Source organism: Dipodomys merriami, unplaced genomic scaffold, assembly GCF_024711535.1.
Source record: "Dipodomys merriami isolate MVZ:Mamm:240054 unplaced genomic scaffold, mDipMer1.0.p SCAF_819, whole genome shotgun sequence".
NCBI classification, from domain to species: domain Eukaryota; kingdom Metazoa; phylum Chordata; class Mammalia; order Rodentia; family Heteromyidae; genus Dipodomys; species Dipodomys merriami.
The window spans coordinates 157,900-180,287 of NW_027206423.1; the positions used below are offsets into that span (position 1 = coordinate 157,900).

A 22,388-nucleotide genomic window follows, 5' to 3' on the forward strand; every position below is an offset into this window, starting at 1 on the left:
CACTCTGAGCCACAGCTCTTCTTTTGGTTTTCTGATGATTAACCAGAGATAAGAGTCTCACAGAGTTTTCCTGCCTAGGCTGGCTTTGAACTGTGATGCTCAGAACTCAGCCTCCTGAGTAGCGAGGATTATAGGTGTGAGCTACTGGCGCCTGGCTGGCTTCAAGCTCTTCTATATAGATTTCATCTTACTGTCTTCCTCTTAAAGTTGCTTGAGCTTGCATTTACAGTCCACCTGGATCATCCAGGAGACTCTCCTCAGAAGGATTCACTTAATCACAGTCACACAAAGGAACACTAATAGGCTCCAGCAATCAGCCAATGGCAGTGTCTCTGCCTGCACCTCCATTGGATCATGGCTAGTGATTTCAACAAGCACCAAGGCCAGGCTGTCCAGGCTGTGTTTCTCAGTGTTATCCCAGGTAGCAACGCCAGCAGAACTCAAGAGGCCCAGGCCCAGCTCAGCATAGAACTTGCCTTTCTCCTTGGAGACTCACAAACTAGCCTCCTTCTTTGAAAAGCTCTCCTAGGGTATGGCCAAACTCCCATTTCCCATCCCAGATCCCAGCCTGGGTTAAGGGCCAGCACACTCTCCCCCTGCCACCCCTCCCTTCCCAGTTACCTTACACCATATCTGCTGACCTAGGGCTCAAAGCATGGCTGCCATAAACTCATGGAGTTGGAACTTCAACACGGGGTGCCCATGCAGCGGCCCTCCAACATCCTGAGGCTCCAGGTGATTCTTTTCTCTTTTCTCTTGGTCAACCAGCATCTCCGTCTCTGAGCTCTGCCATCTTGGAACTCTTTCTGATACCAGTGACATAAATGATTAAGCAAACTGAGGTGGGTGGGTGTGAACCCCAATTCCATCTCTTTGTGAGGAACAAGGAGGGCCAGTTTTCTTAGGCCTTCACACCAGGCATCTGCTGGCTAGCCTGCGAGTTGACTAGAGGGTATGGACAGGGGTAGGTAGTTCCTCAATGGAGACCTTTGGCTTTTTCTACCAGAATACACCATCTTGTACTTCAATGTGGTCAATTTAGTCTGGGGGATCCTTAGACCTCTAGGGTGTAGTGACTCAGCTACAGGGTGTGTCTGTGGTGGTGTTTGTTCACACACCACCCCTTCTCTCATTAGAGTTGTAGGCCTTGGGGCTTCCTCATTCCTTCAGAGCTCCTTTCCCGGAAGAAAGTGGGGATGAATGGATGACCCTGAGTGGGGGTCAGCCAGCACCTGCTGCCTTCCCACAGTACTGGACTCCTGGTAGACCCTTGTCCCCAACCAATACAGCCAGCCACCCCTGTCCTTTCTAGGGAAGTCTTCCTGGTTCAGATGCCCTATTCTAGCCAAGAGATTGATGCTGTCCTTTCTCCAGCTTCAGTGTTCATGACAAGGACAAGGGGGCAGTATCGCAGGGTCTCTTGGGTGTCAAGAATCTCTCTCTCTCTCTCTCTCTCTCTCTCTCTCTCTCTCTCTCTCTCTCTCTTTCTGTTAGTCGTGGGGCTTGAGCGCTGGGCCTGGGCGCTGTCCCTCAGCTCTTCAGCTCAAGGCAAGTGCTCTACCACTTGAGCCACAGCACCACTTCCGGTTTTCTGGTGGTTTATTGGGGATCAGAGTCTCATGGACTTCCCTGCCTGGGCTGGCTTTGAACTGCAGTCCTCAGATCTCAGCCTCCTGAGTAGCTAGGATGACAGGCATGAGCCTCAAGAAGCTCTTGCAGCAGGACCCTTGACTTTCTCCAGCCTCAGCACAAGTAGCAGGCTGGTGACTGGTGAGGTACTTCAGGCCATGGGGCAGGCCCAGAGTAGGGGTGCTGTGAATCTCTCCCAGATGCCCTGGCTTCCCTACCTGGCACATAGAGGTGGGGTGCTTTGTTCAGGGGGTCACTATGGATCTTTGCCATCCCTCAGCCTCCTTCCTCCTTCCTCATAGCTTAGCCATCTCAGCCCTGGAGTGCTAGGCAGTGTCACCAGTGTATTGTGTTCCCTCTGCCAGTGTCTTTATCTTAGTCAATATTGATCTGGCTTTTTCAAGTACTTCCTTTTGCCCTTTCCCCATCCAGGGACCTCCTCTCTACCGGGCCCTGCAGTAGAGAGGGTAGAAAGGTGCCAACAGCCAGGCTTCTCTGGTGTGGACTGAGGGTCTTGGTGAGCATGATAGGAAAGCTGACCCACGTAGCTGAAGCAATGGCTGAAATTCAAAGGATGCTTTCTGCCTTCGGCCAAAACGTGCCCCAGATTCAAATAACCACGTCACCACACCCTTGCTCTTCTCAGCTATTGTTTTACAGAAGTGTCCTCTCTGGATGATGAGCCAGCAGCCGGCAATGCCAAACCAGAATGCCAACTCAGTCTCAGGGGTAGAAGCCCTGCTTTTGTTCCCAGGCTTCTCCCAGAAGGCTTCCGTGGGTCCCCAGGGCTCTAAGAGGGACCAAGGCAGCAGTGGCCAAAGAAACATGGAGTTGATTTTTACCTATTTCTGCCTGGGCATAAATAGTCCTTTCATATTCAGACTTAGATTTATTGTAGAAGCAAACACCACAAAACAAACCCCACCACAGCTGACTCTTTGAATCAGGGCTGTTCCCACCAGAACATCGAAAAGAAGGCTAGGCAACAGCAAAATCAATGTTGTAAGTATAGAGCAGAGCCCCAAAGGGGTTGGGAAGGCCCAGAAGGTGCTGTGTGCAATCCAGGGCATGGGAATCTCTGGCTCTTGCCTTTTGTTAGCCTCCTGGATGCCCTAGAGAACTGGTGACCAACCTGTATAGCTAGGATGGTTGGGTCCAGTTGGTCCACGTGACAGGGCTGCTGCCCTCTAGTGGCCACCCCTGAGCTAGTGGGCCAGCCTGCTGAGGACACAACCAGACCCACAAGACACACATCCCATAAGGCTGCCACCACTCTAGTGACAGAAAGCCCTGCAAAGATTGCAAGCAGGGACCAGGCGCCCTCTGCTGTCCCCATTGGGGAATGGCAGCTGATCAGAGGATAGAAATTCACTCAGGGAACACCTCTCCTTGTTGTTTCCTTTGGTTACTCTCCCATTGGACTAGGAGAGAGATTAGATAAAAAATGTACAATTGTGGCTGGGTGCTGGTGGCTCATGTACGTCTGTAATCCTAGCTACTCAGGAGGCTGAGATCTGAGGACTGCAGTGTGAAGCCAGCTGGGGCAGGATAGTCCATGAGACTCATCCACAAGTAACCATCAGGAAACCAGAAGCGGTGCTGTGGCTCAAAGTGGTAGAGCACTAGCCTTGAGTGCAAAAAGTTCAGGAGCAGCACCCAGACCCTGAGTTCAAGCCCCATGACAGACAAGAAAAAAAAACCCACTCCAAAACAAATACAGTTGTCACTCCATTTACCATCCACTCATTGTAACTCAAAAGACTGGCATCAATTTATTATTATCTTCTGTTAAATATTTTAAATCTTTTCAGAGAACATTGTCTACAAAGGCATAGTAAGTTTTCTTCCCCAGTACATTTTTTTGGGGGGGGTATAGTTATATGGCAGGAGGGGGAAGGGGAACACAAACAAGTGGTATACACCACAGGACAAGCTAAGTCCTGCACCCACATGGGTGGCTTTGGTCCTTTGAGTCTCTGTTAAGCCTTGATGCAAGTCCCACGTGGCTGGTGGCATGCAGAGGAAAGGGCGGGTGTGGGTGGATAACCCAACGGTCATCCCTGAATTCATGGCATCACAACACGCTCGGTAGGGAGGGTCTTCTAGCAAGTCCCTGCTCGCTGCATGGACGTCTGTCCTGCAAACGTCTTGTGGCGATGGGAGGAACCATCTCCTTGTTACTGATGGAGATGAAGATCTTCCTGTTGGGAGATGGCTGGGAGGTTTGGGCAGAGTGACTCCAGGGGGAGGGAGGGGCCTCCCGGCCCTTCCCCACTTTGAGGACAAAGATGCCAGCCCAGGCAAAGGGAAGGCAGAAAGCAGTGTCCTTAAAGGGCTACAGGCATGCCCCTGGATAGAAGAGTGCTATGGGGTAACTGTTCTCTGTGACACTCGAAGCCTTCCTCAGTGAAACCATTGGAATTTGTCTCTCTGAGAACACGGAGGTCCCCAGGAACAAGGGGAAACAAGGGGAAAGAATCACACAGGGCAGCTGTAGAACGAGTTGGGTTTTAGGTTCTTGGCCAGCCAGGTGAGAGCTAAGGAGCCTTCTCAAAAAGAGACAGGTGCTAACCGAGGTGTCTGTGCTGAAGGCCTCTGACTTTGGGGGGCAAAAAAACAAACAAACAAAATCTAGATTCATGGGGCTTCCCTTCCACCTGAAGTTTTGAAAAGTAAATTCTTCACAGCAGCTGAAATAGTCTCTAACCTTCTAACTGAAAAAAATAAAAATAAAAAGGATCTGTTCTTCAGTTCTCGGGGTGGAGACTGCTTCATGCTTTGTAACTGGCTGGTCCCATACAAAAAGCTACCCCATGAGCTTCTCAGCCAATTCAGATGCCATTGAGTTCAATGTCCAACAAGGGTTGGTCCCTGGCCTGGCCACTCCCATAGTTTCATGCAGGAGAGGAACCTCCCCTACCCCACCCCGGTCCCCAACTCTTCATTGGGGTGACCTTGGGATGGAAATGTGGTATGCTCTCTTCAGTGCTTGAGAGAGAGCCACCTGCTTCTAGTCCTTCTCCATGGGGATGGGCGACCGCTGGAAAAAGGACTATAAGATGGTGGCTCAAATCTAGCTCTACCTCAATCACTCTGCAACTCTTCAGTCTCACGCGCGTGTGTGTCATACAGGAATACAGAATACAGGAACCATGTGGCTCACACTCAGTGATACAAAAGAGCTACTGCAGAGGCCTTGAAGTGCCTAGCCTAGGGACCAGCTAAATGGCGGTTGAATCTGAAGGAGAGATAGAGCCAAGGGTGGCCTGGGACAGGTCTTGTGGCAGAGTTCAGGGGAGCCCTTGAACTTGACGTCCGGCTCTTCCCAGCTATAGAAGCTGTACAGAAGGAAGAGGAAACACCTCCCAGGCTGGTGTCAGGGGAGATGAATTCCCAGCCTGGATCTCCAACCCTCTTGTTCACCCTTGGCAGGGATGTCCCCTTCTTCCCCCACCCCCCAGATGTCAGAACTCAAGGGACAAGGAGGTGTTGCCAGTGTTGCCTTAGTAGCCGTTGTCTGTGAAGAAGGGCGCACCCCCCGATGGGGTGTGGCCAGCCTCCTCACACGGTTGTGAAAGCTTCCCGTACTCCGTGTTATAGAACCCCTGGCCCGCTTGTCCTGCACCCCGGTTGGTCCTCCGCCGCCTCCCCTGGAGGTCAGGGTGTGCCCGGCTGTCATCCACATCCTGGCCACGTCCTTTACAGCTGCTGAGACACAGAGGAGAAGGTCAGTAAGGCCAGCAGAGGAGACTGGAGCCGGTTCAGGCTCTGAATAGAATCGTCAAAGACACAGTTGGAGGATGGACGCCTGCTCAGAGACATTGGGAAACACCCACAGCCTGGACTTAAACCACAAGCCAGGGGAGCTGATACTCACTGGGGATCCCTCCGCCCCAAACCTAGACACAGGACCATGAAAATGTTTGACTTCATTCCCCTACCCCTGCCCCCCACAAACAACAACAACCCCTCTGCTTCATTACACTGAATGCACCTGCCTAGTTCTCATGCCACTGGTGGGGGAGTGGGGGCACTTTCTCCTGGCTCATCATGAGAAGAGCGCCCTCTGTTGCCACTTGCTGAGAGGTGCAATGTCCTGAATGAACACATGTGTGTGTGTGTGTGTGTGTGTGTGTGTGTGTGTGTGTGTGTGTGTCCGTCTGTCCGTCTGTCTGTCATTTCTGGATACTCTCTGGCTTCCAGGGGACCCATTTTTTCTAAAACCCAATTTTTCTGAGGTCTAGAGGACTCTCCCTGCTCATTGCTATTTTGGATATATGGCCATTCCTATGCCCAGAGGTCTCTAGCTTGCCTACCTATCTTGAGCAATCTGTTTTTTTACTCAGTTACTTAAGCCAAACACCTAAGCTGCTGCCCTTGATTTTTCTGCAGCTTTCATATCTCACAGAAAACTCAAAAAAAGAAAGAGGTGACACCCACAGACAGAATTCCTGTCCATTCTTACTACGGAAATGTCCACCGACACCTTTCCCACCCCGTGGCCTTTCGTCAGGAAGCCTACCATCATTGCAGGATCAGAAATAACATCCCCCACAACCACCCTGGCAGGTCTCTGCCTCCAGTACTGTCTCCCCAGGACCCAATCTTCAGAGAGATCCTTTAAATTAGACATGGTATGAGGACCTCCTCTGAGCACACCCTCCTGTGGCTTTCATCGCTCCTGTAATTAAACCCAGCTTCTCACCATGGCCGTGATCTCCACAGGTTTACCCCCTCCCTGCCTTGCTGATTGCCCCACCATGCTAAATCCTTAGTTCCCATGATGAATTTTCTTGGAAATAACTGATTTATTCTTGCTTTGCTTGGCACATGCCATTGAGGTAATCCTGATACTAATCTCTCTTTCTCATTCTTGCTCTCTTTCTCAAGCCAAATAGTTCTAGATATGTCTCCAGAGCTTGATATTTTCCTTGGCATCCCTCCAATATGTAGATTCAGCTCTTCTTTTATTTGTGAGTGTTATCTTGAATATAAGTTGAAGCAAGTGATTTCATTCCACTGCATTTTCCTATTCAGGGGCTCCCATGTTATAGGTATTATATATCTTCTCATCTTCTAGGTTTGATACATTCACATCTTTGTTCCCATGTTATTTTCTTCTTTTTGGGACTGTTCTCTATGACCTACGCTGTATGATTGGTTACGTTGACATTATGCTTCAGATACAGTGAAAGAATTTATTTTATTTTTCCTTCCTGCATTTAGCCATTTTGTATCTTCACAATTGTCCATTTCTATTTCTGAATTAGTTAACTTCTGATTCACGGTGCAGCTGTTGGTTTTGTGATGTATTTCTTTCTTGTTGGCACACGGTGTTAATTTTCCTTTCTGAAGAATGTCCTACTGTGACGTTTTCATTCTAATTTCCTGTGTTAGTCTTATAATAACTTCACATGGATAATGCTTATATATCTATCTATTTTTCCAAGGCATGATTATTCCTGTTGGAATTTCCTACAGCATGAATAGCAAGTTCCCCAGGCAAAAAAGGGGGCATATTTAGACAGTATCATTGTTTGAATGTGTTCCCCAAAGCTTAAATGTTGGGGATTCAGTTCCCAAGCCAACAGGTGTGTAGGGGTGGGACCTTAAAATTAGTCACGCAGTCAGGTTGCCTAACAAATCCATGTCATTACTACAAGAAAGGGTTTATCATAAAAGCAGATGGTGGCACCAATATATATATATATATATATATATATATATATATATATATATATGTATATGTATATAAACTCCCCAGCCTCCAGAATCACAGGCATAATGAATTCCTTCTCATTACAAGTTACCCAGACTCAGGTATTTTGTCAGAGCTACATGACAGAACTGAAGGATGTGGCTTCCCAGGTTTCCTTATTCTGCCCTGTCAGACTCATCACCTTCTTCCACTCATGTTCCTCGTGGAACTGCCACTGAGGACCAGGCGGCCCTTTATCTAGGGGCTGATGGACAGCACTGGATGCTGCTATTCATCCATGATAGCCAATGATAAGCCTGGATCTCTTTTTATCTAGATCACACTGCAGTCATGCCATCTGCCATCTTGAGCGTTCACTGAAGAGCAACGCCACCCAGAAATGAGGAAGAGTTGACTCCCCATGGGAGACCCTGAGCTAGTGGAAACCAGGGGGGACCCGGACAGATAAACCCCTCCTCTTTCTCCTCACAGACTTGGAAGTGAAAAAGAACGTTTCAGTCATGCCATCTAAAGAGCAATGTGGGCATCAACTTGGTGGATATTTTCAGTAGACCTTTAACTCTTTTTTTTTTTTTTTTTTTTGGTTGGTCATGGGGCTTGAACTCTGGGCCTGGGCGCTGTCCCTCAGCTCTTCAGCTCAAGGCCAGCGCTCTACCACTTGAGCCACTGCGCCACTTCCTGTTTTCTGGTGGTTTATTGGAGATAGGAGTCTCATGGATTTTTCTTCCAGGGCTGGCTTTGAACCAGGATCCTCAGATCTCAGCCTTCTGAGTAGGTAGGATTACAGGCGTGCCACCACCAGCGCCCAGCCCTTTAACTCTTTCATGTTCCTTTTTCTTTTTCTTTTTTTGTCGGTCCTGGGGCTTGAACTCAGTGCTTGGGCTGTGTCCCTGAGCTTCTTTTGCCCAAGGCTAGCACTCTACCACTTGAGCCACAGTGCTACTTCTGGCTGTTTCTGAGTAGTTTATTACAGATGAATGGACTTTCCTGCATGGGCTGGCTTCGAACCATGATCTTCAGCTCTCAGCCTCCTGAGTAGCTAGGATTATAGGGGTGAGCCACCGGCACTAGTACCTGGCCACAAAAGGTGTTGAATAAGACTGACAAGACACAGTCAGTTCCCAGCTTCCCTCGCTAAACCCCGCTCAAGGATTTCCCAGCACAGGCCATGCCCAATCCTTGTAGGGGTGTAAGTTCCACAAGTTCTTACCTGAAGCTATCTTCTTGTCTATGTCTACTTTCTATCCGCTCAAACTCCTCCGAAGCCAGCACCATTCCGCTGTCTGTCTGGTTGTCCTGTGCAGAGAGAATGGACTTATGGGAAGCAGTCCTGCCAGGCAGCTGGTCTCCCTAATAAAGCCCCTTGGTGTAATGAACATAGGCTGAAAATAATAATGTGTGACATTAAAGTAAAACAGGTTCTAGTGGGGATGGGGGTGTGTGTGGGAGGGGGGAGGGAGATGGAGTTTACAACAGAGGAGTGTATGAATGAAGATGGATGAAGGGTTCAAGTAATCTGTTGCATGTATAAAAATAGAATAAACCAGGCCCTGTGTCTCACACCTGTCATCCTAGCTACTCAGGAGGCTGAGAGTAGAGGATTGTGGTTCAAAGCCAGTCTGGGCTGGAGAGTCTGTGAGACTCTTACCTCCAGTGAACCACCAGAAAATTGCAAGTGGCACTGTGGCTCAAAGTGGTAGAGCGCTAGCCTTGAGCAAAAAGAGCTCAGAGACAGCACCCGGGCCCTGAGTTGAAGCCCCACAATTGACAAAAAAATTAGAAAATTAAAAAAAAAGATAGGTTAAAAAGATCCCTGTGCATTTCCCTCAGTCCTACTCTAAGGAACACGTCTCTCCTTCCTTCCCTTACCACCGACGCTTTATAGGTGGTAGGGGTCATGGGAAATTCTTCAAACGTCTTCATCCTGGAGGAACCCTCCGTCTGAGCCCCTCGGGCCAGGCATCCAGGAAAGGACACACAGTTGTAGTATCTGTGGGAAGAAGAGCACAGATCCTGGTCTCCTGAGAGCCGCCTCCTCTCCTCCAGAGACGGGCCTCTTGGCACGTCCTTCCATAGTAAGGAAGGGATGCCTGTGTCAGGCCTGGACCTCTCCCTGCATCCTGCTTCAGATGCACATCCCACCACGCCAGCCCAGGACCCAGGGCGCTTCCCTGTCCTCCCTCCTCCAGGACTGTGTTTCCTTTCTGATGCAGGGGCCAGAAAAACCACCGGGAGCACCAGGAAGGCTCCAAAGTGAAGGGGAGGGGTGAGGGGCGGTGGGACGTGGCACAGAGGAGCAGCTGAGTGGCCGATCGGCCTGCTGGCCGCCCCAGGCCCGGCCCAGAATGCTCTGCCCAAGGCTCTCTCAGTGGCACAGGTGGGAATGTGAACAAAGCCACCTTCTGGGGTCTAAACTAGCAAGAACAAAGAGACCTCCAGCCCAGCCCTCCGGGAACTCAAGAGATGTCTCACTTCTGAATATGGGCCTAGGGGTGTCCAGCTCCCGCTCCCAGGGTTTCTGGGGGTGAACCCCGCCCCTTCAACTTGGTCCTCCAGCCAGAAAAATGGGCCTATGCTGAGTGAAAGAGGGACGTGGCTTCAGGGTACCCCTTTACGGGCTCATGTGCTGCTAGATTGCTCCTGGGGGTGGCGGTGTTGAAGGGGTGGAACCTTGAAGGGGAGGAGCTCAGGGCAAGGTAATTAGGTCCTGGGGTACTACCCTCAGGAAGGATTAATGTAGTTCTCTTGAGAGCTCTGTTAGCTCAAGACAGTGGGTTGGTATTAAGCTAGCCCCAAGTCCTTCCCTAGAGCTAAGCAGGTTACACTCTCCATTCTCTCTAGCTGAAAGGTAAGTTTTGTTTCCTCTATACAGTACCCACCCTCAGGCATTTTGTTACAGCCATGGGGAATGGACAAGGATCCCAGCAGGCAGAGAGGAGGCACAGAGGTTTAAACCTCAGACGGAGAGCCGCCAGGTTCCCTGGGTCACCAGGGCATCCCCCTAACCCCAGTGACGTCATCCAGCGTCCTCTCGCCTCACTGCAACACCGCTCTTCCTTGATGACTCAAGAAGATGAACTATACTGCTTTTCAAACCGCTTCCTCCACCAGCTCTCTTTCCCAGACCCCCCGGGGGGTGCAGCTGACCTGGCAGCCAAGCTGTGGCAATGCATGCTGGGAGGGCTGTCCTCTGCCTCGGCCTCAGCCACATGCAGGGCTGTGGTGGACGTCTGCAGGAAGCCGGCCTCCTCAGAGCTTTGGGAGCCACAGCGGGCCATGCAGTCTTGCTCCTCCTCCTGGCAGGGAGAGGGGAAAAGACCAGGTGAGAGATCGGCCTGTCTTCCTGCACTAAGGACTGGTGTGGACTCTTTTTTGTTGTTGTTGTCGGTCATGGGGCTTGAACTCCAGGCCTGGGCGCTGCCCCTCAGCTCTTCAGCTCAAGGCGAGCGCTCTACCACTTGAGCCACAGCGCCATTTCCAGTTTTCTGGTGGTTCATTGGAGACGAGTCCCATGGACTTTCCTGCTTGGGCTGGCTTTGATCCTCAGATCTCAGCCTCCTGAGTAGCTAGGATTATAGGCGTGAGTCACTGTGCCTGTTGTTGTTAAAATTTAAATAGTGTTGGTGGACTTGGGTTTGAACCCAGGGCTTTGTGTTGCTCAGCTTGCTTGCTCACAGCTGGGGCATGCTCTCAGCACAGCTTTTGGCTGTCTAATTGGAGATGGAGTCTCCCAGACTTTATTGTCTGAGCTGGCTTCAGCCTCCAATCTTCCAGGTCTCAGCTTTCTGAGTAACTAGGACTACAGGCAGGTGTCATTGGCACCTGGCTTTAGACACAAGAAAGCCAGGGAGACAGGGCTGCCTTAGAGGATACATGACCTTTGCCTGGTGGCTGAGACATGGGCAGGATTTAGAAGGGCTTGGAGGGACAGCCAGGGCCAAGACCCGGGGGTGAAGGGGTCAGGGTGGGGATGATGCTCACCTGCAGGTCCCCACTCTGAAGCAGGTCCCCTAGGATCTCCACCAACTCTGAGAAAGCAGGCCTTGCTTTGGGGTCTCCAGACCAACAGCTCAGCATGATACGGCGTCTGCAGGGTGAACGTGGCTTTTGATCTGTAGTCTGGGTGCACCCCGACCCTCCCGCCTCTCCCGATGGTTTGCCTGTGACTCGAAGGTACTCCCTGGAAAGATCATGTGCTAGATGTCATCATGAATGGGTTAATGCTGGGGTTTTGTGCAGTGGGAGTCAGGTTTCACAAAGGTCATTTAGTCTTCCAAAGACCAGGCCCTCACGCAACGAGCCTGTCCCCTCCAGCCCCTTGCCTTCTTGTCGTACTGTGTCTGCCATCCTGTGTTGCAGCCAGAAGGTCCTCACCAGAACTGGCTCATGGCTGCTGTCTTGCTCTTGAACTTCCACAGCTATGAGCTAACTAAAACCTCTTTTCCTTACAAAGTACCCAGTGTCAAGTACTTCGTTATAGGAGCACGAAGCAGACTAAGCCCATCCCTCGACCCCCCTGCTCTGCCCACCTCACGCTGGGTCTCAGCATTTGCTCCTACCTCTCCGGGGAAACCCATCTCAGCTGTCTTCACTCCTTTTCCAAGTCCGACCTCAGTCTCCCCTCTGGTGACCCCCCCCCCCCAGACGCTGTCAAGTGTCCTTAGAGTACCCAGGTTACCCCTGTTTGTACTCATCATGCTTCTGGTCATGTGACTATCTGTGTGTCCCCCCGGGACAAGGGTCAGGCCTGTGAGACTCTCTGGAGTGGAGAGGGGTTGTTAATGGCAGTCAGTGATGGAGCAAGAGGCTCTGTCTACAGCAGACCAGGCTCCGTCTCCGTAACTCCCCGACCCCACCATGGCTAAGTCCCTACCCCTCTACTTGTGCTTGACTGTTCTACACCTGTGTGCCCCTCTTCCTACCTGCCTGCCTCCTGTCCCCAGGCTCCACCCCTACCCCTCCCCCCTCCCTGGTGCCCACACATGTCTGCCAGCCAAGACACTCACATGGCGGGAGTGGCCAGCTCCGGAGCCCTCATCCGGGTACCTTCTTTCAGTCGCTGGCAGAATTCCTCATTGATCTGCACCCCAGGATATGGGGAAGCCCCTGACAGAAAAAAAAGCAGGGGTGGGGGGGGATGAGCGCCCAGGCTCAGCCTCCGTTTCCCCTTGTCCTGTTCCCTCCTGTCTTTCTCTTCCCCTCAAGGAGAAAGAAGCCCTAGGGCAGGGGTGGGGGGAGGGCAGGCTGGGTGGGTCGCTCCTTTCCTCGGGCTCTAGTTCTCCAATGGGTTAAAAGAGGACAAGGCTACTTGTTTGCTATGGGTGCCCTGAGCATCCCCTTACCCAACATATATCAGCGAGGGCTGTTAGTGGAAGCTTCAGCCTGTGGAGTCTGTGAAGCTACTTTCAACAAAGCCGCTCCTACCTCTAGCTGCGTCTCCTGATACCCTGCCCTGCCTACACCCTTCCCTTCTCCAGCAACGTGGGCCTTAGGCCTGCATGGTGCTCACTCTGAATTGCTGCCCTCTGAGACCACTGTCTCTAACCCAGTCCATTTCTCCATCCATTCAGCTGTCCATCCATCCATCTGTCCATTCATCCATCCATTCTGTCCAGTTATCTATATGTCCATCCATCCATCATCCATCCACCCGTCCACTCAATCATCTACATGTCCATTCATTCATCCATCCATCTGCTCATCCATTTGTTCATCTATCCATCCATCCATCCGTCTGTCTGTCCATCCATCTATGGCACTGGGATGGCCTGGCTTATGCTAAGTACATGCTCCATCACCACTGATCTACACCTACCCTACACCCCTCTTTGTGTAGCCCCAATCCTTCCTAGCCCCTCTGATTTATACACCTCCCCTTCATCCCCCAAGCATCCCTAGTCTCGCCTGCCCTTTTACTTGCAGTAACAGTGTGTGTCATGATGGCAACCTGGTGCTATCTCGTTTTTCTTTTCATTGCTTCCTTCCGCCTCTTATGGGGCCTTCCTGTTCCCATACATGGTTTGCATTAATTAGGTGCATTTGTTGAGAGAGCCCTAAGCTCCCACTGGGACCCACAATGAGCTAGAGGCTGACAGGGGGAGGAAGGTTTTGCTCAGGCACAGAGTCGTGGAGGTGCCAGGGTGGCCCTGATCGGAGGCAAAGGCCTGTGGGAAGCTGGGCCAGGCTGAGCAGAAGTCAACACCAGCCTCACTTGCGTCTCGCAGCTCAAGGTTTCTGCAGCAGGACACCCTCCCGCCCGTCATAAGAATAGGATACCTCATCCTCCACTTACCCAGGGAGAAAATCTCCCAGAGCAATACCCCGAAGGACCACACGTCGCTCTGTGTGGTGTACACCTTATCAAAGATGCTTTCTGGGGCCATCCACTTCAGGGGCAGCCGAGCCTAGGGGAGGGCAGAGGGAATTGTGTTCCATGAGGGACCAGGAGGGGGATGAGGGAGACACTGGGATCCCCCCACCCCAACACACATTACAGAAACACACAGCTTCCTTCTGTGTGTGGACTGAAGGTGTCTTTCCTGCCGCTGCTCTGTGACTCTCCAGTTCCTTGTTCCCTGAGGTTTCTTAGAGGAGGGAGGATGTCCTTCCTTTCTCCTCCCTCCCTCCCTCCCCCTCTTGTTTCTTCTTTCTTCTCTTTTTCTTTCTTTCTTTCCTTCTTTCTCTCTCTCTCTTTCTTTCTCCTCCCTCCCCTCCTATCACTTCCTCCATCCCTCCCTCTGTCCCTCCCTCCCTCCCTTCTTCCTTCCTCCCTCCCTCCTTCTTCCTTCCTTCCTTCCTTCCTTGTGCCAGTCCTGGAGCTTGAACTCAGGGCCTGGACACTGTCCCTGAACTTCTTGACTCAATGCAAGATTCTACCACTTCTTCCTTCCTCCCTCCCTCCTTCTTCCTTCCTTCCTTCCTTCCTTCCTTCCTTCCTTCCTTGTGCCAGTCCTGGAGCTTGAACTCAGGGCCTGGGCACTGTCCCTGAACTTCTTGACTCAATGCAAGATTCTACCACTTGAGCCACAGCTCCACTTCTGGCTTTTCAGTGGTTAATTGGGATAAGAGTCTCAAGAACTTTTCTGCCCTGAGCTGGCTTCAAACTGTGATCTCAGCCTCCTGAGTAGCAAAGATTACAGGCTCATTCTTTCCTTCCTTCCTTTCTTCCTTCCTTCCATCTGTCTTTCTTTTGTCTGCCTTTCTTTCCTTTCCTTTTTTTTTTTTTTAGCACAGCCCAAGCTGGTCTCAAACTGGCAGTCCCTCCTGACTCAGCCTCTTTAGCGTGATGATTACCCTTGAAGCACCGCAGCCAGCTCCTGCAGCTCTGGGTCACTGGCCCCATCTCCCAAGGTGATGTGTCCCTAAATGCTTTCACCATCTACCTCAACAAACATCCTCCGTGTGCTCACCGATACCCATGTTAGAAGCAGGTGCTACTCCCGACCCTTCCCCCTGGGGCCTTTTCATGCATCCTCCCAATCACCTGTCTCTACCTGGTAGCCCTAAGTACCATTGCCCTTCCGGACTGATCTCTGCTTCCAGACCAGAACCCTCCATCTGCTCTTCCCACAGCTCTCAGAGAGAAGCTTCTAGAAATGTACCTCTGATCCCCACCCCCACTTGCCCCTACATCCCTGTGAGTTAGAAACACGGGCACGTCGCACAGAGTGGACATCCTGGGCAGGATCGCCACCACCCCGTCTCCTGGACTCATCTTACTCATTCTCCTAAGGAACCTTCTCTATCCTGTTCTCAGCCCGAACCCCCCTTCATCAGCTGTGGATCCCTGCTCAGCCTCCTGCCTCTGAGCCCTGTGATAAGACTGACACTTCCCTCAAACACAGATGGGCCAGCCTGTCCATCTCCAGACAGACAATACTCTGTAGCCCAGCCCTCAGTGTTCACCAAATGCACCGAGGCACCGCGCAGAATACAACTTCCAATGGGAGGACCCGTAGTCCCTTGTTTCCATCTCTTGTCTCTAAACACAACCAAGTTGCCTTAGCTCACAGGATTACTATGCTCCTCTTAGGCTCAGTCCTTTGGACTTTGGTGGGCTCCCAGGGGCAGTGAGTCAGTCCCCCATAGCAACTGGATAGATGAGCTGGCTGACCAAGGAATCGCTGTCACCTTCAGCCAACACCACATCTGCTGCGGGACACACAGGCCTGCCGTCTCACCCTCCCACCTCTCCCCTTCTCCTGGTGGCTTGCACTCACGCTGCCCTTTCGGACATAGTCGGGGTCTTTGTAGATATCGCGGGCGAGGCCAAAGTCACAGATCTTCACTATATCGCTCTCTGACAGTAAGATGTTCCGAGCGGCCAGGTCTCTGTGGATGCACTGGGTAGGGATGAGGGGAGATCAGTGAGTGAGATGGATGAGCTCAGATCCTCAGGCCTGGAGCTCAAGCTGGGGAGGGGGGGAGCGGCGCCCAGAGGATGTCTTTGAGTTCTTTTGGGGGGGAAGATTTCTGTGCATCACAAGGAGAGACAGTGTGAAACAGGATAGCAGAGAAAGTCAGAAAATGGGCTGGATTCATTCCACCTGCAGCTCTGTCATGAACTAGCCAGGTGACCTAGGGACCTGTTCCTACTGATCCTAGGGGGTGAAGAAGGGACTGAACACACTTATGACATGCCAGCAGGTTTCTCACCTGCAGAGGGCCTGACAGGTGTTAAGAATCTACCTTGCGATTTCATTTAATATAATTTTCCCCCAAGTTTTCCATTTCCTTATGAATGGAACAATGTTACTCTTTCAGATGAAAGCATAGAATTCCACTGTGTGTATATATATACCACATTTTCTTGATCTATTCATCTACTGAGGGGCATTTGGGTTGGTTTTGTATCTTGGCTATGGTAAATAATGCTGCGATGAACATTGTTGTACTGGTGGCTTTGGTGTGTCCTTGTTTGTGGTCAGTTGGGTAAATTCCCAGAAGTGGGATTGGAAAAAAGTGTATTAAGTGAAGTAAGCCAGACCCAAAAAGTAAACCAGACCCAAAGAAAAGCAAGTGGCATGATCTCTCTCATTTGTAAGAACCAGAATATGTATATGATACTCTTAACAGGGGATCTCAATAACTCAAATGAAGCATATTAACATGAACTACAACTTATAGAAACAAGAGATTCTCATTAGATCCTGTATATAGTTCATTCTTTTTTTCTCTATTTTTTTTCTTTCTTCACTTCTCTTAGTTTTGAGTACCTCATGTTTTGCATAATAGACAATGCACTATGTGGAAGGAAAAGGGAATTATAGAAACAGCAGAACAATGGGTGAGCCACAGCAACATTGAGACTCACTTGACAATAAGTGGGGTATGAACATTACGACTCGGGGAGAGGGTGGGGAGGGATAAGTGGGAAATAAAGACAGCTGGGGTAACAATGATTAAAACCAAATGTATTTATTGTCTTACCTATGTAACTGTAAGCCCTCTCCCCCCACCCCCAGCTCATCACCTTTTCAATTAAAAAAAAAAAAAAAAGAATCTACCTTACGAGAGGCCAGAAACTCCATTCCTCGGGCCACCTGGAAGCTGTAGCAGACCAGGTCTTCCATGGTGAGGGGGCTCAGCCACAGGTCCTCCACTACACAGAGGAGAGAGGCTGGGCTCAGGAGGAGCCTCCTCCATTTCTCCCATCTCCCCCTCAGCTCAGGAGGGCGCACCCACCACAAGGGGCTGGAGGGTCCCAGGCTCCGTGATCCCAGGGCACTTCATGGCCAAGGATGATCGTGCCAATCAGGCATTAAGCAAGGGAGAAGCCAGACTCTCACCTTCTTGGACAGAAGAAACCCGCCCTGCCCCTCCCTTGCCCATCAGTAGGCGGGCGAAGAGCGCTCTGTCGCTTCCGGCTCTCCTCCCATCAGTCTTGGCTCCCTCCACCATGGCGTGGAAGCGCCTTCGTTGCTCAGGAGACTTCTCCTGCGGACGCACAAAGTGATCTGGAAACGTCTTGCCTCTTTCCCTCCCCATTGGGGGGGTCTCCCATTCCCATGCCCAGCCCACCTGCATGCCCACCAGCCTCCCTGCCCCCTGCAAAACTCCCTGCAGCTCGTTGGGGTACCCCCACTTACTGCATAAGGACTGAAGGTGTCCCTCTTGGCACGCAAGAAGTTGGAGAGATTGCCGTACTTGCAGAACTCCACTATGACCATGAGTGGGCCTAGGACGCAGGACCGTGAGCTGACCCTGCCTGCCTGCCACCAAGCCTCTCCCTCCACGGTCCCACCAGACTCCAGCCCATGCCAGGCCTAGCCATCGCAAGAATGTGGCCCCTTCCCGCCTGGTTCTACGCCCAGGAGACCCCAGTTTCGTACCGCTGGGCTTGGTGCACGCCCCCAAGAGGTTGACCACGTTGAGGTGGTTGCCAATGTGAATTAGGATCTTGAGTTCAGACATCAGGGCCCGGTGTTCGCTGGCTGTGGCGCCCTCTGGAGGAGACCAGGGGGCTTAGCATGATGCGGACCCACCAGTCTCTTTCCTACAGTCCCTGCCAACCTGGATTTCCAGACACTAGTGCAGGGTCTACAGCTCATCCTCTTGGCTTCCCTGAGATACCAGGCTCAGGCTGAAGACAGCGTCTGATACTCGCCACTTTCCCACTCTGCGTAGGAGTCTAACTCTGAGCCTCAGTTTCCCTTCCCGTGCCATGAGTCTCACCCCGCACGGCAGCCCCTTCTCCCGGCTGCCTTCCCCGACACACCTTTCAGCATCTTCACAGCCACCGTGTCACAGCTGCTGCCTTTGCTGATGCCGAAAGCAGAGGCTTCCACCACCTTCCCGAAGGCCCCATGGCCTAGAACTCTCCCTGTGGAGACAGGTGAGCTGGAGGGGGTTGGGGAGGGTGGAGAAGGGTGGGCTAGCAGGGGTGACATGTCCCAAGGGCCAGGAAGGAAAGGTCAAGTGCAGGAGGGAACATGGTGTGTGTGTGTGTGTGTGTGTGTGTGTGTGTGTGTGTGTAAGGGGGGGTGGGGAACCTCTTTTGCCAAACAGGAAGCACAAAGGCAGCAGCAGGAGCGGGAGGGAGGGAGAGGACAGACAGACAGGAAGGCCTCAGCATCCTCTCTAGGCAGGTGTGATCTGTCCACCCTGCTCACAGCAGCAGGAAATGACCTTGGGGTGGGGGCAGGGGCCTGGGAACTAGAAGCCCTGGTGGTGATTCTTGGGGGGGGGGTGGATTCAGGCCCAGATGGCACAGGTCAGAGCAGGTGGAGTCCAGGAGGGCCTTGTTGGCACAAGTTCTGAGAAGGGAGGCCTTTCTGGCATTCCAGTCTGTCAGGCCCAGCGGTGGCTGAAGCTGTCTCCGCCAGGCAGTGCATGATGGGTAGTGGTGGTGTGTTGGGGGTGGGGTCTCACCAAGGTGCAGCCGCTCCCGGGGGAACTCCCACTGGCTGGCGTCATAGGACAGATATTCACACTGCTCCTCCAGAGGCACCTCCCCAGGGTCCATGATGATGGACAGGTAGCCGGTCTTGATGTCCGCATGGGCCGGCTGGGTGGGGAACAGCTTATTAATTCAGGCATCCTATTGTGGCTGGAGTCAAAAACATCACCCACCATACACAAGCCCTTGCTTCAGAGATGTCAATCAAGGAAAGGAGGGACTAAGAGACTTCCTTGTTGGAATCCAGCATGGAGGACATGGAACTTTCCCAGGACAGATAGGGTATGCAAGGAGGTCTGCGGAGGATGTAGGGATGCTTAAGAGGGACCCCACGAAGAACCCCGGGAACGTCAGGGGAGGCACCTCACCCTCCTCATGTTACAGAAGATGAGGAGGAGAAGGACCCAGAAGAAGACAGCGATGACTCCGGTGCCGATGAGAATAATGATCTCCATGCTGCCTTTATCCTCGGAGCCTGAGTGGGCAGAAAGCGGGTGTTGTATGAGGGAGTAAGAAGACGGGGCCTGCGGGAAATCGTGCCTTCTAGCGGGCATGACCTGTAGTGAGCTGCCCTGGAGAAGGAGCCGGTTGGGGTGGGAGGTAGGTCCAGGATTGCCTGGGGTGGGGATGGTGAGGGGTCAGACCTTCCACCGCCACGCTGGCGGACGAGTTGACGCAGCCTTTGGCGTTGCACACGCTGCAGAGATAGTGGCCAGCGTCCTCCTCACGCACCCGCTGGATACTCAACTTCTGGTTGGAGTCAGCCAGGTCGATTCCTGCCAGGGGGTGGTGGATTAAAGGTTCCAGCTTAGATGGGGTCTAGGTGCCTGGGCCTGGCTGGCCTCAGGGGCAACTTCTTCCTTACCAGATTCTTCTTCCAGCAGCCTTTCATCTTTGTACCACACAATGCTGGGCACGTGCGACCCGGCCACCGCGCATCTCATCTCCAAGGAATCGCTTACATTCACCAGGAGGTCTGTCAGGTTCTGTGTGAGCCGAGGGGCTTCCAGGGCTGGGGCAGAGATAAAGAATGATCTAGCCGGGCACTGGTGGCTCACGCTTGTAATCCTAGCTACTCAGGAGGCTGAGATCTGAGGATTGTGGTTCAAAGCCACCTCGGGCAAGGAAAGTGTGTAAGACTCTTATCTCCAATGAACCACCAGAAAACTGGAAGTGGTGCTGTGGCTACAGTGGTAGAGCGCTAGCCTTGAGCTGAAGAGCTGAGGGACAGTGCCCAGGCCCAGAGTTTAAGCCCCACAACTGACCAAAACAAACAAACACAACAAAACACAAAAGAATGATCTAAGCAGAAGGCATCTGGGAGTGGGGTACTCTAAGGCTGGAAACTGGGGTGAAGGGGGAAGATGGGGACCCTTATACTAAACATGCAGAGGGGGGCTGAGCACATCTGCAGTGGGGTTGGGGTGGGGGGGAGTGTGGATGCAAAGGGGGAAGCAGTAAAGGCTAGATGAGAATCTTGACCCTCCCCCCATCCTCCTCCTCCTCCTCCTCCTCCTCCTCTTGCTCCTCCTCCTGCTCCTCCCCGCCCAGCCAGCCTCACCCTGCACTGACAGGTACTTCTTGTGACAGTGTTTGTCCTGACTACGCCGGTCTTGAACCTCACACACATAATCGCCTTCGTGTTCAGGCGCCACCCGGGGGATGTTGAGGCTGAGCGTGGCATGGCGCGTCCCGGGCGTTGCCTCTTCCAGGTTGGCATCCAGAGGCGTGGCGAACAGGTGCACGTTCTTACAGTCGAGCAGGAGCGGGTTCCCGTGGGCGTCGTGCAGCGTGGACAGGTTGAGGCGGTACCAGCGCAGATGCTGGTACGTGTAGTTGTCTGCCCGGCAGCTGAGGCGCACAGACTGACCCTCTAAGGGCTCCTCAGAGGGTTCTGATTCGATACTGAAGCCATCTGGTATGGCTGTGTGGGGAGAAAAACCCCTGTGACACTCTCCAGATGTGTGCTCACCTGTCCACCTGTCCCACTGCCTGCTCCCTCCTTCCCCTGGGCCTTCCAATGCAGCAGATCTCTATCAAGGGTATGCATGGTGTTCTTTCTCATGGGTGTGCATTACGAATACCCAGGTTTTCAACCACCCAGGCCCCTTTCTTCTTCTTTCCTCCATCACTGACCCACGTGAGCTGTCTGCAGTCAGCCTCACCTCACAGGATTTCTTTCTGCCTCTCCATTTCACTCTGCTTCTCTAGATAAGCCCCTCCTGGGCTGTTGTCTGTTTCTCTCTCAGGAGCCCAGATCAACAGGTTCTCTTGTCCCCAGACTCCGTGGAACCCTGGTCCTCTTGCTACTGACCATACCCTACCACTCTCCTCTCTCTAAAATGCTTTCTTCATTAGCTTTAAAAAAAAAAAAAAAAACCACTGCCACATTCTTGATAGTCATTTGTGTCTTGTCAGTGCTTTTAGGTTAATCATTGCCCCAAATATTTTCTCTGGAGGTACCCTCATCTAAACCCCTACACCCAGTGAGTGTCGACTCTCCTGGGCCTCTGAGCTTTTTGCCAGAGGTTGAAAATCAGAGAAAACTTTGGATCTTCCCTTTGGGGAGAAAATACACACATAAACCACAAGATTCCAGGGCTGAGAAGGGATGGGAGGTTGAGAGAGGTAGATGGAGCTCTAAGAAACAGAAAGGTACCCCTGAGGAAGTGACCTTCAGGACTGAAGGAGAGAAGGTGCCATTCCACCCAGCATACCAGCACCCAGGGCCCATATAGTGATTATCTCTTAATGTATCCCTCCATCCAGTCCCTTGGACCCTGGATATCTCCCTCCCCAAACTCAGCTCTTGACAATGTACCCAGTCCTGCCCAGGGGAAGGGGTCCGCCCGAGGGACAGGCTTGTCACTCACTGGTCACATAGAAGTAAATGAGCCGCTCATCCTGGCCCACCTTGTTGAAGACCACACATTTGTACATGGCAGACACGTTGGCATCTTGGATCACCAGCTTGCTCACCGTCTAGGCAGAGCACAGATATAAGAATCCATTTTCGACTTGATTTTCCCTGAGTTGGACCCTCTCCTTCTGCAAGGAGACCAATGTGCCCAATAGCAATGGCGGGCGGGCGGGTGGGGGGATGAGGAGTGGGCTTTGAAGGTGGCAATAACCAAAACTCAGAGAGACAGCATCAGGAATATGAAAGAGGAGGAGGAGACAAGGCCCTCAGAGAGAGAGAGAGAGAGAGAGAGAGAGAGAGAGAGAGAGAGAGCGCTCTTGTCTATGGTTTCAGACTGAGGCCATATTGAGGGGTTGGTTTGGAGCCAGTTTGGAAACTTTTAAGCCAGGGTTAAAATTCAGACTGTAGTCATTTCCAGGGGACACTCACTCCCTAACTAAGGTCCCTAACTGTGGTTTAATGTCAACAATTGGCCACTATGTCAATCTTTGTGATGTGCCCACCTTAATTAACCCCAGAACACATAGCACCTCTCCCCATGTCCAGGGTAATCTCAGGGGGGAGGAAGGGTATCCTAGGTTTCCAGAAAAATTCTGCCCTCAGGGAGTAAGGAACTTGAGAACTACAGAAGGAGAGAGGGCCATAGGCCCTGCCTACCCTCCTAAGACCCTCCCACCCCCACCCCAAGCCGGGCACTTCCTGGCCAGGCCTGGAACAGGAAG

The 22,388-nt window shown here is 52.1% G+C and overlaps 1 protein-coding gene across 2 annotated transcripts in view; it reads right to left on the bottom strand.

Moving 5' to 3' along the window:
• Nucleotides 1–3,389: 3,389 nt before the first annotated feature.
• Nucleotides 3,390–22,388, bottom strand: part of LOC138819775 (vascular endothelial growth factor receptor 3-like) — a 42,920-nt gene continuing 23,921 nt past the window's right edge. Inside the window, exons 12-30 of one of the 2 annotated variants that reach the window (XM_070011308.1) lie at nucleotides 21,620–21,728; nucleotides 20,308–20,670; nucleotides 19,612–19,758; nucleotides 19,391–19,522; nucleotides 19,115–19,221; nucleotides 18,719–18,854; nucleotides 18,066–18,170; nucleotides 17,680–17,793; nucleotides 17,437–17,525; nucleotides 17,137–17,284; nucleotides 16,855–16,949; nucleotides 15,568–15,690; nucleotides 13,641–13,752; nucleotides 12,355–12,454; nucleotides 11,330–11,435; nucleotides 10,496–10,644; nucleotides 9,218–9,338; nucleotides 8,559–8,644; nucleotides 3,390–5,334 (exon numbers count right to left, since the gene is read on the bottom strand). In XM_070011308.1, coding sequence (XP_069867409.1) covers nucleotides 5,133–5,334; nucleotides 8,559–8,644; nucleotides 9,218–9,338; nucleotides 10,496–10,644; nucleotides 11,330–11,435; nucleotides 12,355–12,454; nucleotides 13,641–13,752; nucleotides 15,568–15,690; nucleotides 16,855–16,949; nucleotides 17,137–17,284; nucleotides 17,437–17,525; nucleotides 17,680–17,793; nucleotides 18,066–18,170; nucleotides 18,719–18,854; nucleotides 19,115–19,221; nucleotides 19,391–19,522; nucleotides 19,612–19,758; nucleotides 20,308–20,670; nucleotides 21,620–21,728 — 2,544 coding nt within the window. In that variant the 3' untranslated portion in view covers nucleotides 3,390–5,132. Of the gene's footprint in view, nucleotides 5,338–8,558; nucleotides 8,645–9,217; nucleotides 9,339–10,495; nucleotides 10,645–11,329; nucleotides 11,436–12,354; nucleotides 12,455–13,640; nucleotides 13,753–15,567; nucleotides 15,691–16,854; nucleotides 16,950–17,136; nucleotides 17,285–17,436; nucleotides 17,526–17,679; nucleotides 17,794–18,065; nucleotides 18,171–18,718; nucleotides 18,855–19,114; nucleotides 19,222–19,390; nucleotides 19,523–19,611; nucleotides 19,759–20,307; nucleotides 20,671–21,619; nucleotides 21,729–22,388 lie in introns of both variants that reach the window. The other variant, XM_070011306.1, reaches the window with a different exon arrangement.